Here is a 17,185-nt window from a genome sequence, read left to right as displayed (position 1 = left end):
TTATCCCTCACTGTGATCCTTCACTTCGCCTTCAGTTTCAATTTCTCCCAGTCGGTTTACTGCCGACAAAATTCTTTCACAATTAAGTGCTCACAGGACAACCCAACCAATCCAAACCTCCAGCCAATGCCAGACATCCAGGGAACCCCGGCGCGGATGGAACCCAGCCCATACCCACGCGGAATCATTCCATTTATCGGGGACCAATCAGCCCTCCACACGCTCCCGCGTCAGCCAATCGGAGCAAGCGCAAGTTGTTCCGGCCACCTCCCCCCAGCCCCCGGGAGTGCCTGAGTTCGGGTCAGGGGGCGGGGCTGGGGGGCTCGGCTCGCCTGGCCCTGAGGCGCTGGGTGCCTTCCAGTTGGCTGCGACCAGCGGTGACTTACGTGTTGGCTGCTGTCGCCTGCGCCTCGGCGGGCCGGGAAGCTGAGCGGTGCTGCTGAGAGCGGTGTGAGGTGCTCGGTAGCGCGCCATAGCTGCTTCCACGTCCTTGCTTCACCTCAGGTAAAGGTAGGGAGAGCCACGGAGCCGCGGCAGGATTGGGGTGGCCTGTGGGGAGGGCGACTGTGGCGCCCGGGTGGTCCTGCCAGGTGCGTCTTCTGGACCTGCTCCAGACCGTGGAACTAGGGAGCCCGCGGTGGACGTTGGGGATGGCGGGCCCCGGCGTCCGGGCGGGAGTGGACCTCACAGATGAAAGAGAAAATTGAGCCCCAGGGAGGGGAAGGGGCGAGCTGGAAGGATCCCAGGGCTTGCAAATCGCCCCTGCACGCCGCTCACCTATTTAAGTACTTGGACTCCATTAAGCCTCAGTGTCCTCAGCTGTTAAATGGGAGGGGGCGGTGGTAATCCCGCCTGATTTGGGGCAGTCGTGTTTGTTGGAGGGCACCGCGCCTCCTGGTTCTTAGGAGGTGCACAGACAGCGCTGGGGCAGCCGCGTCCCACCAAGCTTCGCAGAGGTGATGCCAATGACAAGAGACAAAGTTTTCTCAGGGCTTCCAAGGTCCCTGCTAAATGTATTAACTCATATAATTTCTCACCAAATTAGTGTCATTGTTTTCCCTAATTTGCACTTAAAGATTACCTTAGATTTTTGGGTTCAGCAGCCAGGACACAATTTGACAAATTCATGGTGGGCCCAGGTTTTTTATATGAAGTCTCTTCCAGCCTGTGATCAGCTTCCACCGTTTTACAAGATAGAGCTTTAGGCTCTGAAGTCAGACGCCTTGGGTTGGAATTCTGGTTCCATCACTTGTGAGCTGTGTGATCTTGGACAAGTGACTCAACCCTCCTGTTGCTATTTTCCCTTTCTGTAAAACAGGGGCAATGATAGATGGACTCTTACTGTTGTGAGGATTACATAAAATAATGCAATGTAAAGCAGCCAGGACTGAGCATGTAGTAAGTGATCAATAAATGTTAGCTATTGTTATTTTTAAAAATCAAGTACAGAGCATTAGGTTTTTTTAAAATCAAGTATTAGAGCATTAGGGGTTTGAACAGTAAGTTGGATCATTTCTCATGTTGTAGAAATATACTTCCATGTTGCGTTTCTTTAAATAGTGAGCTCCTGCCAGAGCCAGTCTCAAAAAATGAGAAACTGCTGTACTTGTCTGAATTAGAAAACTTAACAGTTCAACATTGATTGGAAATCAAGCATATGCTGAAATTTTTATGTTAGTTAAAAAATATAATTTAATTTACAAAGTTTTTGTTTGTACGACATTGGGGAAAGTCCATGGCATGTTAAACTGAAGCTGTTCCTGGAAGTGAAAACCATATTAATCACGTAATGCAAGGTTAGACCATTCTGATACCTGCATTTCTTTAACAGGTGAATTCTGACTTAGTCATACTATAAAAATCCAACAGATTTTTATGGCATTCACTTTATATTAGAGGTTAAATGTTTTATTATGTTCCATATTTCAAATAGAACCTATGCCATCTCACTGTGACAGATAGTTGAAAGTAATTGGAGTTGGATTGATCAAGACTATGGTGCTGATAGATGGCCTCAAGAAAAGTTTTAACTTGAGACAGCTGCCATCCCTATGATGGCAGCCACTGTCACCACTAGTGATCACTTCAAAAACATGTACCTAGAAAACATGAACCAAAAGGTTAAAGGAAGAACATGGAGGTGGACATTACTCAGCATTTGGCCATGGGACTGACAAGAGTATTACATTCTGATAAGGTTAAGTGGTGCCTGTTCTCACTGACATGTAAATGTTAGAGTTGGATAATTTCCTGATATAAGGTCGAGGTAAGGGAATAAAAGCCTGAATTAGTAAAAGGAAGTTCAGAATGGTATTTAAAACATTTTCCTGACATTCTCCACAGTTGGAGATTACAGGAGGGCAAATTAGGTGTTTTCCTCTCAATTAATTTCAGTACCCTGTTATATTAGGAGAGAGAGCCAAGACCTTGATAACCCAATATTCTCCACCTAGCCTTCTTGGTTCTAGAATATATTAATATTTTGAGAGATGCTCAATTATGCCTGTTTACACAGAGGTAGCAATTTTGACGGCAACCATTATTTCATTATGGACTTAATCTTGATGAAAATAATCCATGCAAGACTTAACTGCCTGGTTAAATAGTTTGCTGGACATATTTAATCAGATAACTTTCTGATTTTGTACTTCTTTCTTTTCCTTTCCTACCTTCCACTGCACCACTCTTAAAAAGACTATTAATAGAATTTTTTAGTGTTTTAGTTTTTGTTGTTATTTCTGTAAAAGCTTAAAGGTGGAAGAAGTCAACTTTGAGAGTAGAAACTGGATTCCATCTGTTTCTGTAGTTCTAGGACCTGGTATATAATAGATGCTTGATAAATATTTAATAGTAGACCTCCTTGAGAAATTGTGTTTCATTATGGTAATGGAAGTTTTAGTTATTCAGAAGCTCTAGGATTTGTGTAAATGGGCATACTTTACATATCTTGAGGTCTTCCATAAATGAGACTAGTAGCTTGTCTATACATTTTCCCATTTTTTATTCACTGTGTTCCTACTGAATGCTAGACATAAGGAGAATAATATTGAAGAAGGCACATTTCCTGCCCCCCAAAGATTTTACAGTTAAATGGGAGAAGACAACAAGTGAGTAATTACAGTACAGAGTTGCTGTCAGAAAATATTGGAGGCAGAACTAACCCAGGTTCAGGGGAGTCCAGGAAAGATAAGTGGAAATGAAGTAATGAAAATATGCCACATTATAAAAGGACCTGTAAGCTATAGTAAGGAGCTTGAACTTTATACTGATCAGTATGAATGAATGATTACTAAGCCAAGAACCTTAAAGTTGCAGATTCTTATCTCTTCTAGGTAGCTTTCTAGGTAACTTTCTGTGTGCTGGATTTGCCCAATGATAATGTTTGCTTATGATAATAATAACTTTCCATTTCACCTTTGATTTCTATCAAAACTTTTGAATACTCTTATCTGCCAACCACAGGAACCTAGCAGGTGACCTTTGAGTTTGAAGAATATGTTTAATCATAGTAATCCCAGTTAACAGATAAATTAAATCTCTTTTACAAGCCTTCTGCAAGAACTTCTGCTTGTTTATGGCATACTCTTGAATAAAGTCATTGTACTGGCTGTCAAGTTGACAGCCTCTTGAATGGAAATTGGGTACATTCTTGAATGAGAGACTTTTTGAATGAGCTCATCAACTTTTCATCCATGGATTGGATCTATACTTATTATATATTTTGCATCACTTATATAGGTCCTAAAAGGTATATTGAATTTTCTTTGTATACTTTCCCATGTTTCTACATAATTTTAGTATTTATAAATTTTAATGGCTTATATGCTCTAATTAGTGGTATTTAAATATTGGCTACAACCTTAATTTATTTCCGTCACTTTAATTTTTAGATCACTTAGTTCTGATCCCTGGCTAGACAACAGAATAATTAGTGAGACTATTTTAAAGGACCTACATTTCTGAGGCCCATTCCAGAACAAAGCCACTGAATCAGACTGTTTGGCACTGGGCCCTAAAATGTAACACCTGAAAACAGCAACAACTAGTACAAAGTATAAAAAGGTGATTCTAATGCTTGCATCCGTAGTTGATAACTGCAGCCTTATTCCCATAGAGGGTGAGGCTTGAGCTTTCATTTAGATGTTTTCTTGACCTCCTTTCCAGCAATTTGATGGTTCTGTAATGGGCAACTTTACCCCTAAAACTCTTTTCTTCTTTAGCCTTTTACTGAAGATGGAAGTAGAGATAGAATAGTGAAAAGTAGGAATTATGCTAAGAAATTGGTGCCCTGGCACCAAAAGAAGACAAAGACCAAGTAATTCTTGTTTTGAGGCAGTAACACATGAACAAACTAAGGGCCTACTATGTGCCAGGCAGTGTTCTAGGTGGTGGAGGTATAGCGATGAATAAGACAAGGACCTCTATGCTATTAGTTAGGAATGACCTGGTCAAAGAGTAGAATCACACACCTATAAATAAGTTATTATATTGTCTGATAATGATAAGCACTATGAAGAAAATAAAGATGTTAATGGTAACTTCCAGAAGGCTTTATGAAGGATAGGAGGTTTAAACTGAAATTTGCATTACATTGTTATTAGTGATGCTAAGATTTGGGATCTAGCCGTATCAAAGACCCCCAGTCACTGATAAGCTAGCCTGTTTGAGGGACAGAAAGAAAACCAGTGGGACTAGAACACTGTAGACAATGAGGTATGATGGTGTTAAAAGGAACCTATTCCTATTAAGGTCAATTTCAAGCCTTTTGACTTGAGAACTTGGGCTCAATTGCCATTTTAATAGTAAATTGTTAAAATGAGGAATACTGTGGCAAATTGAGAAAAGCCAGGGGAGGCAAGAGATTCCATTTAGGCTTGAAGCTTTAAGTAGGCTTCTGGTTCTGGGATTTTTTGAGCTTATTGGAACAATGAGGACTGCAGGTAAATGTTTGAGAGTTAACAACATATATATAAGAGAGATACAATCCCTTCCCCCTCCTCCTGACTTCCCTTTTACTTTTTTATATGAGTGATTTTAATTGTAAAAAATATGTAATTCTCACCTCTGGCTATGGGTTATTCATCTTGGGAGCAATTAGAAAAAAACTATGCCCAGGTCCTACTATCAGAGATTGTGATTAGTTGATTTGGGGTGAGGGTAGCTATCTTTTATAACTCTGGTAGGTTATTATATTGTGAAGCCAGATTTGAGACCCACTGGTCTATTGCCTCAAACTGTGGTATTTGCTGATGCTAATCTTGTTCTCCGTAACAGAGAGAAGTAATGGAAGGCCTGTCTGATGTTGCTTCTTTTGCCACTAAACTTAAAAACACTCTCATCCAGTACCATAGCATTGAAGAAGAAAAGTGGCGAGTTGCTAAGAAAACGGTAAATTAGTTCAATTACTTACATTTGGGGTATATCTTCTATCTAATGAATTGGTTGATGACTTTTAAAATTAAATGGAACGATATGGACAGAAGACCATACTTTGGATGGATATGCAAGATAAGTAATTGAGCTAATAAAGTTGATGGTCTAATGTCACACAAAGGAAGAAATATATCAGTAGTAATCCTATACTGCTTTCATTAGCTCTTTGGATATTAGACAGGAGAATAGGCTCATGGCAACTAGACCTAAAGAATAGCCTCTTAAGTCAGCAAATAAAATGTATCATTATCAATTTAAGAAAGTGTAGTACTTGATAGTTTGGAAGAATTTCATATATCAAAAAGCCTATGAAGGTAGCTACTTAGTATTCCTTTTTACTAATATGACTTGCCCAAACTATTACATGGGTGGGTTGAATGTTGCTAGAACCAATTCTGGAACCCAGGACGCTTCTAGTTAAGTGCTCTAGCTATTCTGATATTCAGAATTACTTGGGAAATGATGAGGAAAAAAATGTAGGGACTAATTCATGGTAACACTATCATAATAAATGTGAATTGTTTAATTTTTTAAAAGTTATAAACAATTTCAGAATGAAATAGTGTTCCTAGTGTTAAGAGTATGAATGTATCAGTAATGGTAAATAGATAAGATAGGACTAAGATAGTGCCATCATTGAATCTTACAGTGTTTGGATATCATTAAATACTACTGAAAATATTTTTTGGAGGTCTGTAATTTAAGTACAATATGAAGAACTTCAGGATAAAGAAGCAATTCAAATACAAATCCTTTTTTGGTGTAGATGACTTTTATGTATTCTGAAAATGTACTGAAGTTTTATTTTAATGCAGAGACAAATTCTCTAGGTTTATAAAATTATCAGTTTTGTGTCTAGGGTTCCACCTATGTAATTATTACCATATCATGTTTTAATTTTTCTAGAAAGATGTAACTGTTTGGAGAAAACCCTCAGAAGAATTTAATGGATATCTGTGAGTACCTTTTTATAAATTTACGTAGCTCTTAAGACATTTCGAAACTTATATGCATTGTCACTAAGTAGTCATTGCTAGTAAGATTTAGCTTTTTAAGAGTTTTTTTTTAACTTTTTTCTTTTTGAGACGGAGTCTCACTCTGTCACCCAGGCTGGAGTGCAGTGGCACGATCTCGGCTCACTGCAACCTCTGCCTCCTGGGTTCAAGCGATTCTCCTGCCTCAGCTTCCCAGGTAGTTGGGATTAAGGCACCTGCCACTGCACCTGGCTGATTTTTTTTTTTGTGGTTTTTAGTAGAGATGGGGTTTCACCATCTTGGCCAGGCTGATCTTGAACTCCTGACCTCGTGATCCACCCGCCTTGGCCTCCCAAAGTGCTTGAGCCACCGTGCCTGGTGATTTTTTTTAACTTTCTGGAAAGCAAATTGGGCTTATGAATTCAGAGCCTTAAAAATGTCCGTGTCCTTTGTGGACTGAGTTGGTGGTGAGGAGGTCATAAATAATGATCTAAAATGGCTGCTAAAATCTGAATTTCTTAGCATTGTAAATATGACCCTTCTAAAATTCTACATTTACTCAGTGCTGTAGAACATTTTATCCTAGGAACTTACCTTGAAGAATTTATCAGCAAGATAACAGTGATTTAAGTACTTGTTCTTCTATCATAGCATTATTTATAATATTAAAAATTATAAACCTGAATAATCAATAGTAGGAGATGATTCAGTATGAAATATCTGTGATAGAATATGATATAGCCTTTAAAAACCACATTTTTGAAGATTATTTAATAACATAAGAAAATAATACATATTTTTTTAAAGCTTGTAGACACAATTGCCTTGCATACTTGGAGTAGAATGTTCACATCCTTAAGACTCAGCCATTTTTCAAAATAAAACTGCTGGACCCTGTTAGTATATACAGAATGTTCTGAAGTGTGATGTCAAAGTATTTCCAGAAAGATGAATTTTACACTATTTATGGTGAGGACAGGGAAATTGGAGTTGGATTAAACATTGTAAGCAAGTATGGAAGTTAATTCTTTAAATTAATAATTCCCAGTGAGGGTTGAAAGTGTCAAATGTGCCAAGGGAAGCTTTATGCTTGGAGATCTGAAAAGACTTCATAGAGAACTAATATTTGAGCTAACACTTAAGAGAAGAATAAATATTTCTTAAGGAATGAAAGAGTTCTTGTTCTAGGCAGAAGGAATTGCATATCTACCACATAAACACATATGAGAAACACTGGTGTTTTATTTTTTTTTTCAGATTCTTAAAGGGATATATGATCAAAGGAGATAGGACCTGATGTGTTGAGTTGGACACAAAGTGCTCTAACTGAGGCAGTAACATGGAAGTCAAAAAGGACAAATGAATGTGAAAGATTTAATGATAGCAATGGTGGTGGCAATGATAACCAACATTTATTGAGAGCCAAATATTTTTCTAAGTACTTTACATTTAGGAAATCCTGATAAAAACATAGTGACTGATTAGTTCTGACTATGGAAATAGGGTTAAGAGAAGAAGAAGAGCCATTGTTGAATCTAAGATTTTCTAATTTGACTAGATTAATTTGTATTACCTCCAACTACCCCAAGTTAAAGAATACAAGATGGGAGAGCAGACTTATGGTGGGGGAGATAATACAAGTTTGGCTTGAGTTATTATAAAATGATTAAATAGCTTCAAATGCTTAAAAAAAAAAAAGTACTGATAGAGCTGAAGCTAATTTCTTATTTCATCTCCTTTCTTTCATCCCCAGAGGTAACTGCTGTCCTGACGTTATGTGTATTGTTCCTGTTTCATACTTTGACCACATATTTATATATATATATATATAAGCATTATTTGGTGTGTTTTTTATATTCATGTATATGTGTTTGTATGTACATATTTAGTAATTTGCCTTTTTTTATTAAATTTTATGTTTTCAGGATTTAGCCATATTATTGTATGTAAATCCATTATTTTCCCTCTATGTGAATATACCACAATGTTTTTATCTCTGTTTGTAGATTCACCTATTGCTAGATTTTTAGGCTGTTGTCAATGTTTCTCTATAAAGTACAATGCTATAGTAAACCTCTTGGTATATATCTCTTTGTGCACACATGTGTAATTTTCTTTGGGTCTTAGGGATCTATATCTTCCAACCTTACTAGATATTACCAACTTGCTCTCTAAAGTAGCAGTTTAAGGATTCTCATCCCCCTCCATTTACTACTTAACGAGTTTTTAATGTCTGTCAGTCTGAGGGGTTTTAATCAGATTGTTCTTGTTAGTATTTACTTGATTACTAGTGAAGTTGAAATCTTTTGTATACTTCTTGACATTTCAGGTCAATCTTACCATGTCCTTTGCCCATCGTTTCTTTGGATTTTCTTTTTCTCATTGGTTTATAGGAGTTATTCATATATCCTGTATAATAATTCCCTGTTTATATGTGTTACACTGTCTTCTCCCAGTCTGTGGCTAGTTTTAAAAAATGACTTATTTTTTCTTGTGTGGTATGCGTGTTTTTAATTTTAGTTGATCTTTTGTATTATTTGTGTTTTCCTGTGTTTTACATATTCAAGAAATCCCCCTGTACTCTCAGGTCACAAAAATGGTATCTCGTATATTTGTCTCAACATTTTAAAGTTTTTCATTTTATGTTTTTTTGTTGTTGTTGTTTTTATGAGACAGAGTCTCACTCTGTCGCCAGGCCGGAGTGCAGTGGCTCAGTCTTGACTTACTGCAGCCTCTGACTCCCTGGTTCAAGCTATTCTCCTGCCTCAGCCTCCCGAGTAGCTAGGACTACAGGCATGCACCACCATGCCCAGCTAATTTTTGTATTTTTAGTAGATGGTCTCGATCTCCTGATCTTGTGATCCGCCCACCTCGGCCTCCCAAAGTGCTGGGATTACAGGCATGAGCCACTGCACCTGGCCCATTTTACGTGTTTTACACAGATATTTAATTTATCTGAAATTAATTATTATGAGTGTGGAAATAGGAATCTAAGTTTTATTTTCTCCATAAGGATACCTATTGAATCTAGGCACACCATTTATGGAATTGTACATTTTTCCCGACTGCTAAGTGATGCCGCCTTTGAAATATGTCAAGTTCTGACATATTTATGAGTCAGTTCCTTGGTGTTCTGTTCTATTGGCCTATTTCTCTGTTCCTAATAAAAAGTTTTTAAAAGGGTAAAATATTCATGTATTAATATGTCAGAGGATAACTGAGGAAAGAATATAAAAATAAATGGAAAGCTTATGGCATTCTATAGACTGTTTTTGGCTATGCTATAGCATGAAGGGACTTTATTATTTTCATTATGACACATAGTATAGCCTTCAGTTCTCTTACTAGATTTGAGGACAAAGGGTGCATGCTAATAAAAATAATTGGTAGAACATAACTTATCAGAAAAGTTATTGGAATTTATTCCCTTTAGAAAAAAAAAAAAACCTTTATTAATTTTTTTTTTTTTTTTTTTGAGATGGAGTTTCGCTCTTGTTGCCCAGGCTGGCATGCAATGACGCAATCTCGGCTCACCACTTTTGCCTCCCAGGTTCAAGCGATTCTCCTGCCTCAGCCTCCCAAGTAGCTGGGATTACCGGCATGAGCCACCATGCCCGGCTAATTTTGTATTTTTAGTAGAGACTGGGTTTTTCCATGTTGGTCAGGCTGGTCTCAAACTCCCGACCTCAGGTGATCTGCCCGCCTTGCCCTCCCAAAGTGCTGGGATTACAGTCATGAACCACCACGCCTGGACCACCCTTAATTAATTTTTATTCTTTTTTTTTTTTTTTGAGATGGAATCTCACTCCGTCGCCTAGGCTAGAGTGCAGTGGCATGATCTTGGATCACTGCAACCTCCACCTCCAGGGTTCAAGCGATTCTCCTGCCTTAGCCTCCCAAGTAGCTGGGACTACAGGCGCATGCCACCATGCCTGGCTACTTTTTGTAATTTTAGTAGAGACAGAGTTTTGCCACGTTGGTCAGGCTGCTCTCAAACTCCTGACCTCAAGTGATCCACCTGCCTCAACCTCCCAGAATGCTGAGATTACAGACGTGAGCCACCCTACCCGGCCTAATTTTTATCCTTACTTTCAAAGTTAGCTATCACTATAAGGGTATGCTGAATTTTTTTATTGTAACAGCAATTGACTTAAACTTTTTTTCTCCAGCTACAAAGCCCAAGGTGTTATAGATGACTTTGTCAATAGTATAATAGACCATATACGCCCAGGGCCTTGTCGTTTGGATTGGGACAGCTTGATGACTTCTTTGGATATTCTGGAGAACTTCGAAGAGGTATCTATTTAGAAACATTACTTTAGACTGTGTGTGCATGAGAGAGAGCATGAGTGAGCCAGAGCATGTGAGCATGAGCATTTGTACACACTTAACGTTCATTGCTTTGAGAATAGCAGTCACGACAAAGATATCACAGGGGAGTCCCATGCTGCCTCTTAAAAAGTTTGTGTTTCCTCATACTAATTAATGAGTGTTAGACTGAGTTTGTTTTCCATGGTAGCTATACCCTTGCTGCTTAAAAGTATATTCAGCATTCTTAATTGTAAAACTTAAGATTCTGAAAGCTAAAATTCTGAAAACACCACCATCAGGTTTAGGTTTCTAGGTGAATATGTGCAGCTTTTCCATTACTACTAAGCCAACATCAATGACCAAAGATAAAAATGCCACTTTAAATATTCTAAAATTATGTAGCCAAAATGGCCTGCTCTGTTTCTATATTTATTAATTCATTGCTTAATGCTTGAATTTTTTAATTAAAATGTTTGATGTTGTAGTCAGAAGTATTTGTGGATTTGATCTTAAAACTGAAACAGTCTGCATTCCCTAATTCCATATGGAATGTTACATAGAATAAAAGACAACTGCATTTGATTAGAAATTTGGATACTGGATAACTTGCACCTCTGTATTTTGATTACGTATCTTCTTCATGGCCATCCAACAGCAGTGCGATTTAGAAGAGAGATATAGACCTGTCAGAATCAGTGTAAGAATTATTATAATTATGAAACATTTTAAAGTTTCTTTCCAGAGATAAGTTTATGATATATGAAGCTATGTGTGTTTCCCATAGTAATAACACTTGTCTTACCTCTTCTTTTTCAGAATTGCTGTGTGATGCGTTACACTACTGCTGGTCAGCTTTGGAATATAATTTCCCCAAGAGAATTTGTTGATTTCTCCTACACTGTGGGCTATAAAGAAGGGCTTTTATCTTGTGGTAATAATCTCAACATGTTATGCTTTTTTTCAGTATGGTTTAAATATTTGTGTTTTCTAGGCTGGATGTTTCTTTCCTTGTGAGATATATTTTCAACTCTGACTCTGTAATCGCTAACATTTTTTTGCAAATGCTAAACTCTAGGGAGTAAAATAACAATATCAAAAGGGTTTTGAAATCTTTCTGATAAGTTTTTGTTCCCAGTTACACAGTATCCTCTAGGTCAGAGGTAGCAAATGTGGATCACATGACTGCCTCTAAGAAGGGATTCTAGAAATGGATTTTCTTCTAAGCCACTCTCAGAAAACAGTTTCTTGGTCACATACATAGAAAAACCAGATTTCATATGTCTTAGAATATTCTTCCTTCCTTGAGCTGTGTTGTATTTTTCTTTTCAAGATTAAAAATACTGCCATTGGAAGGCTCCTGTTTTCTAAAACCTACCTATATGTAAATTAATATTATTTTGTATATAGTATATACTTAAGTTAGCAGTTGTAAGTAAACATCTACTTGTTTATTCTTAACTAACTAGTACCAAAGTATAATATGGTAGTTGCTGTGGGGAATAGTTATAGTACCATGGATTCGATTATTGGCACCTCAAGGCCTAGGTACTACAGCCAGATTTGTTGCTTCCAAGGAGTACTAAGATGATATGATGTCATGTATTCTGAAAGGACTAAAAGTTTCCCCATTACCTATCTGTCAACCCCTTGTCAGAATCCTCCTTGGTAAGTCTCTTCTTCATTCTGCCACGGTCACTTTGGGATTTAATTTTCATCTCTATGGATAAGAATACATATTTAAAAAAGAATTCTGGTAATATTTTTAAATGAGAGTTTTATGTCAGTTATTGCTATTAATAGTGCTATTTTTAAAATTGTCTTATAGGAATAAGTCTTGACTGGGAAGAAAAGAGACCAGAATTTGTTCGAGGATATAACCATCCCTGTGGTTGGTTTTGTGTTCCACTTAAGGACAACCCAAACCAGAGTCTTTTGACAGGATATATTCAGACAGATCTGCGTGGGATGATTCCTCAGTCTGCAGTAGATACAGCCATGGCAAGCACTTTAACCAACTTCTATGGTGATTTACGAAAAGCTTTATGATAGGCAAAATACATTCAAACTTGTAGTACTATGGATCAACTCTTTCTCTCAGCTACATGGCCTGTAAAAAATCATTGATTCCACTCTTCTGCATAGCCAGTAGAAAAATTTGAAATGTCTTTGGTTTACTGGTACAATGTTTGGTTTTATTCCTAAAGTAAATAGCTATCTAAGAGGGGGCATTTTCATTTTTTTTTTTTTTTTTTTTTAATTTTGAGACAGGATCTCACTCTGTTGCCTATGCTGGAGGGCAGTGGTATGATCACAGCTCACTGCAGCTTTGATCTGATCACTCAAGGGGTTATTCTACCTCGACCTCCTGAATAGCTGGGAATACAGGTGCACGCCACCATGCATGGCTAATTTTTGTTTAATTTTTTGTAGAGATGTGGTCACACTATGTTGCCCAGGCTGGTCTTGAAGTCCTGGCCTCAAGCGATTCCCCACCTCAGCCTCCCAAAGTGTTGGGATTATAAGCATGAGCCACTGTGCCTGGCCCCAATTTAAAATGTGGAATTTAGTCGATGTCCAAGACTTATCTTGGACTCTTAAAAGCATCAGTCTGTAACTAGAACAAATACATTCTTAGATTTATCCAAGTGCCTAGATATCATTTTATAATGATTAGAGTTGAGTATTGTGGGTCCCCTAATTCTGTGGGTGCCTTAAATGAGAATTTCTAAATGATTTTCACATTCTAAATGACTTTGGGTTTTGAACTCTCCATCTAGTTTGCTTCTAAAATGAGAACTTGAGGCAATTCAGGTGTCCAGGCAAATCTTTGTATATATTTATCTTTTTGTGTAGTTGCACACATCTCGAAATCCATTTCAGTGTTTAATGTTAGTTGTTTATGTGTTAGTATTCCTGTGTCTACTGTTTTGTTGTTGTTAATATGGGTAAAGTGAGCCGTGAAATACATGCTAAACAAGACATGAATTGCACAAATGTATATAGTATTTCAAGTACATTATAGTTTGATCTGTGTTTTACTTTATTATGTTTTCTTGAGTATAAAGAAAGAATAAATCATAGTTCTTCATACCCATTTTGACAAAGTGGAACAGTGAAGCTGTTTTTTGCTTTTGTTTTTATTTATTTTTTGCCACCGGCGATGATAGATTTCAAAAAACAAAAGGTGACAGCAGCACAATGTTCATGGTGAATTATCTCATAGTATCTAGATTGGTCAAGATCTGACAGAAGGAATGCACAAAGGATTCTATATTCTTAATGGTTTATTAATTTACCAGTATCCTTTTCTAAATTGAATGTACTTTTGAATTACTAGATTTCTGCTTCTTTTTTTTTGTTCTGCAATAGTGAAAGAAAACTCAGTAGTTTAGTTTCAGTTTCCATGGAAATTGGTAAATGTTAGTTTTGACTTCATCTGTTTTTTTCATTTGTTTTTATTAGTATGGTGTAGGAAGTCTCATATTCTACTGTTCTATGTAGGATGGTGAAATTCCAAAGGTGCCTAACTTGAGTAAGGGATTTGTGACAAGATAGTATACATTACCATAAGGGCTATTATTTCCTGAATGGGATGTCCCTAAAAGCAAGTAAACTGCCCACTATCTCTACTGTAGCGCTCTCTTTGTCCTTATCAACATATACCTCCAATAAATAATTACATAATTCACTGTTAAACATGGACCCACTCTAGGTAAAATTACTCTCATGGAAACATTTTCAATGTAAGAATGATGAATTTAAAAATTATGTTTGAATCACCTAAAATGTATGTGCAGCTTCTAGATGGCCCCTTAGATCTGCTGGACTCTAGCTGTGTACTTTAAAAAAACAAAAACAGCTTTATTGATATATAATTTACATATTATATAATTTACCCATTTTAAGTATCTAATTCAGTGATTTTTAAAATACATATGTAGAACTGTGCAGCCATCAACACAATCTGGATTTAGAACATTTCCATCACTCCAAAAGATTCCTTTTGTCTTTTTTGCAGACTCATACCTAACACAAATCTAAAGTTTATCACTGTTGCCAGAATAATGACAGCAGGTTTTGTTTGGTTTCATTTTGAAGAGTGGAGGTGTTCATGATTCTAAGTTCAGGAATCTTGTGATCATGTATTAAATATGTTATCTCATACTATAATGATATAAAAGCTTAATTATGTGGGTTGGGATGGATATTAACATAAATAATTGAGTCTACTGCTTCTATAGCAATGCTGTAGGATAGAACAATAATGTAAGTGATATATTTAATTTAAAACTAGAAGCCATATTAAAAAATAAAAATAAACAGCTGAAGTTAATTTTAATATTTTATTTAACTCAATACATCCCAAATGTTATCATTTTAACATGTAATCTATATAAAGATTTACTCTGATAGTTTGTATTGTTTCTTGTACTAGTTTTTTGAAATGTGGTATGCATTTTACAAATTTGGGCAAGCCACATTTTAAGTGCTCATTACCCACATGAGGCCAGTGGATACTGTATTGAATGAACAGCACAGTCCTATAGCATATTTATTAATTTGTCTTGTAGTAAGATGAAATAGACAATAATATGGAATAATATCTTAAATGGAAATATTTTCTAGTCTCATTGCTTGATAAATAGGACATCTAAACTTTAGATATAAATCAGTTGTCAATGAAATAAAATTATTGCCAGAAAATATTTTCCTTCAAAGCTAAGTAACTTTTGATATGGTAGTTGGTAAAATGAAACAATATAATCTGCCTTCTTGTTAAATGGTTGACTGTTTTCTGTAGCTGATAGGTGGTATGTATTAGAAGCTTGTGTATGTAGGAAATATTTGGCGTAATACTGTTTTCAGTACATAGTAGCTATTTTTTAAGGAAATTAGTTTCATACAAGAAAAAGATTGTTATAAAAGTGATACTTTTGCATGAAATATTAGTTTGTGTTGATAACTCTTAGTTAACCCTTAAAGTTTAAAACAGTACTCAGAAAAAATAATGAGAATCTAGTATTCTGTAGTTAACTAATCTATAATATAAATTGCTAAAGTACTAGGGAGCTTGTAAATGTTAAAAATCTCTTTATTTCAGTGTTCATTCAGGTTGGATATATTTGAAATTGTAGATTTCTATCTGTAAAATATCTCCTAGTTAATAGAATTTTTTTCCTTCTCCTCCCTTCCCCCTCCTCTTCCTTTTTTAACCTAAGGGCATTTTATCAACAATCATGTTGAATTCAATTAGTATCTCAAGCTAAAAAACTATGTAATTGAAGTTGTATCTGGAGAAGATTGGGAAACGTTGGCCAATTTAAGCCCTTAATTGTCTATTGAGCTTTTAGGTCTGAGTAATTGCCTTTCATACAGATAAAAGCTTTACCTCTTTTCTCAAGAGTGTACTACCATCCTTGGAATCACTTGTTTAAATCCAGTTTCTTTTAATTAAGTGGAACTGTAGTGATGCCCACCCTGTAGAGAAATCAACAGAACCAGAGAAGCTAAGGGACTTGATCAGGTTTCCCTTAGAACCTGTGTTGTATAATTGCCTGCCTGGTATATCTTCCATGTGTTTCTTATTCAACTTCCAGAAGTAGAGAAGGTTAGGACTTAAGTGTAGAAGAAACATCAGAATAATTTCAAAAAACAGGAAGTTGGAACTATAATTTTTAATTATTGTATTGTTTTTACAGATTTTACATGTATAAATATTAAAATTCATCTCTTGCAGTTCAATAAAAGCTATAGTATAGATTTTATTTTTAAGAAGTTTATATAATTCTTTTGTGAACCAATATGTAAAACTAGTTTATTAAACTAATATGTATTAGTATCAATAAAATATGTATTTATTTTTAAATTGGTATAAAAATAAAAATTTGTAGACACTCTTAAAATTGGTCATTGGTATTATCTTTGTAATTTAACATTAAGTACTATTTAGTTTCGTATGCCTGAATTTAAAGTATGTCATTTAACCTCCTGAATTCTTACAAAAGGAAAATATAAACCTAGAAAATCAAGTTAACAACACACATGCTGATCTCTCCTGCCAGTGTCTCATATAATATTAGCTATTATACAATACTGCTGAATCTTTATTTGCTATTATATATTCAGAACGAATAATGAATATATTCTGCCTTTGTAAATTATGGACAGGATTTATTGTACACATGTTGAAATAATTGTGTTACCTTGATTAGGAATTACGATATTTTGTTTGGAATTGAAAAAAACTAAAAGTGATTACAAGGACACCCGTGATCTATGTTATAAGAAGGCAGCTAGGGATGCTGTGGGAAGTACGTAATAGAAAATATGACTATGAAGCAGGGAGTTATTTTCCTCATTTAATAAAACATCTGGTACTATGGTTTGAATATTTGTGTTCCCCTAAAATTCAAATGTTAAAAGTCCTAACCTCTAAGATAATGATTTTAAAAGCTTTGAGAGTTGAT

General features: G+C 36.1%; 1 protein-coding gene across 1 annotated transcript; it reads left to right on the top strand.

Moving 5' to 3' along the window:
* The first annotated feature begins 299 nt into the window (after window positions 1-299).
* STARD4 (StAR related lipid transfer domain containing 4) lies at window positions 300-16,621 on the top strand. Its single transcript, XM_023212269.2, has 6 exons — window positions 300-504; window positions 5,275-5,388; window positions 6,340-6,389; window positions 10,577-10,703; window positions 11,535-11,649; window positions 12,544-16,621. The coding sequence occupies exons 2-6, from the start codon at window positions 5,284-5,286 to the stop codon at window positions 12,762-12,764; spliced, it is 618 nt and encodes a 205-aa protein (XP_023068037.1). The 5' UTR covers window positions 300-504; window positions 5,275-5,283; the 3' UTR covers window positions 12,765-16,621.
* The last annotated feature ends 564 nt before the right edge of the window (window positions 16,622-17,185 follow it).

Source organism: Piliocolobus tephrosceles, chromosome 4 (genome assembly GCF_002776525.5).
Source record: "Piliocolobus tephrosceles isolate RC106 chromosome 4, ASM277652v3, whole genome shotgun sequence".
NCBI classification, from domain to species: Eukaryota; Metazoa; Chordata; class Mammalia; order Primates; family Cercopithecidae; genus Piliocolobus; species Piliocolobus tephrosceles.
The sequence above is the reverse complement of the archived record's forward strand: the minus strand, read 5'-3'. Positions and strand labels throughout refer to the sequence as shown.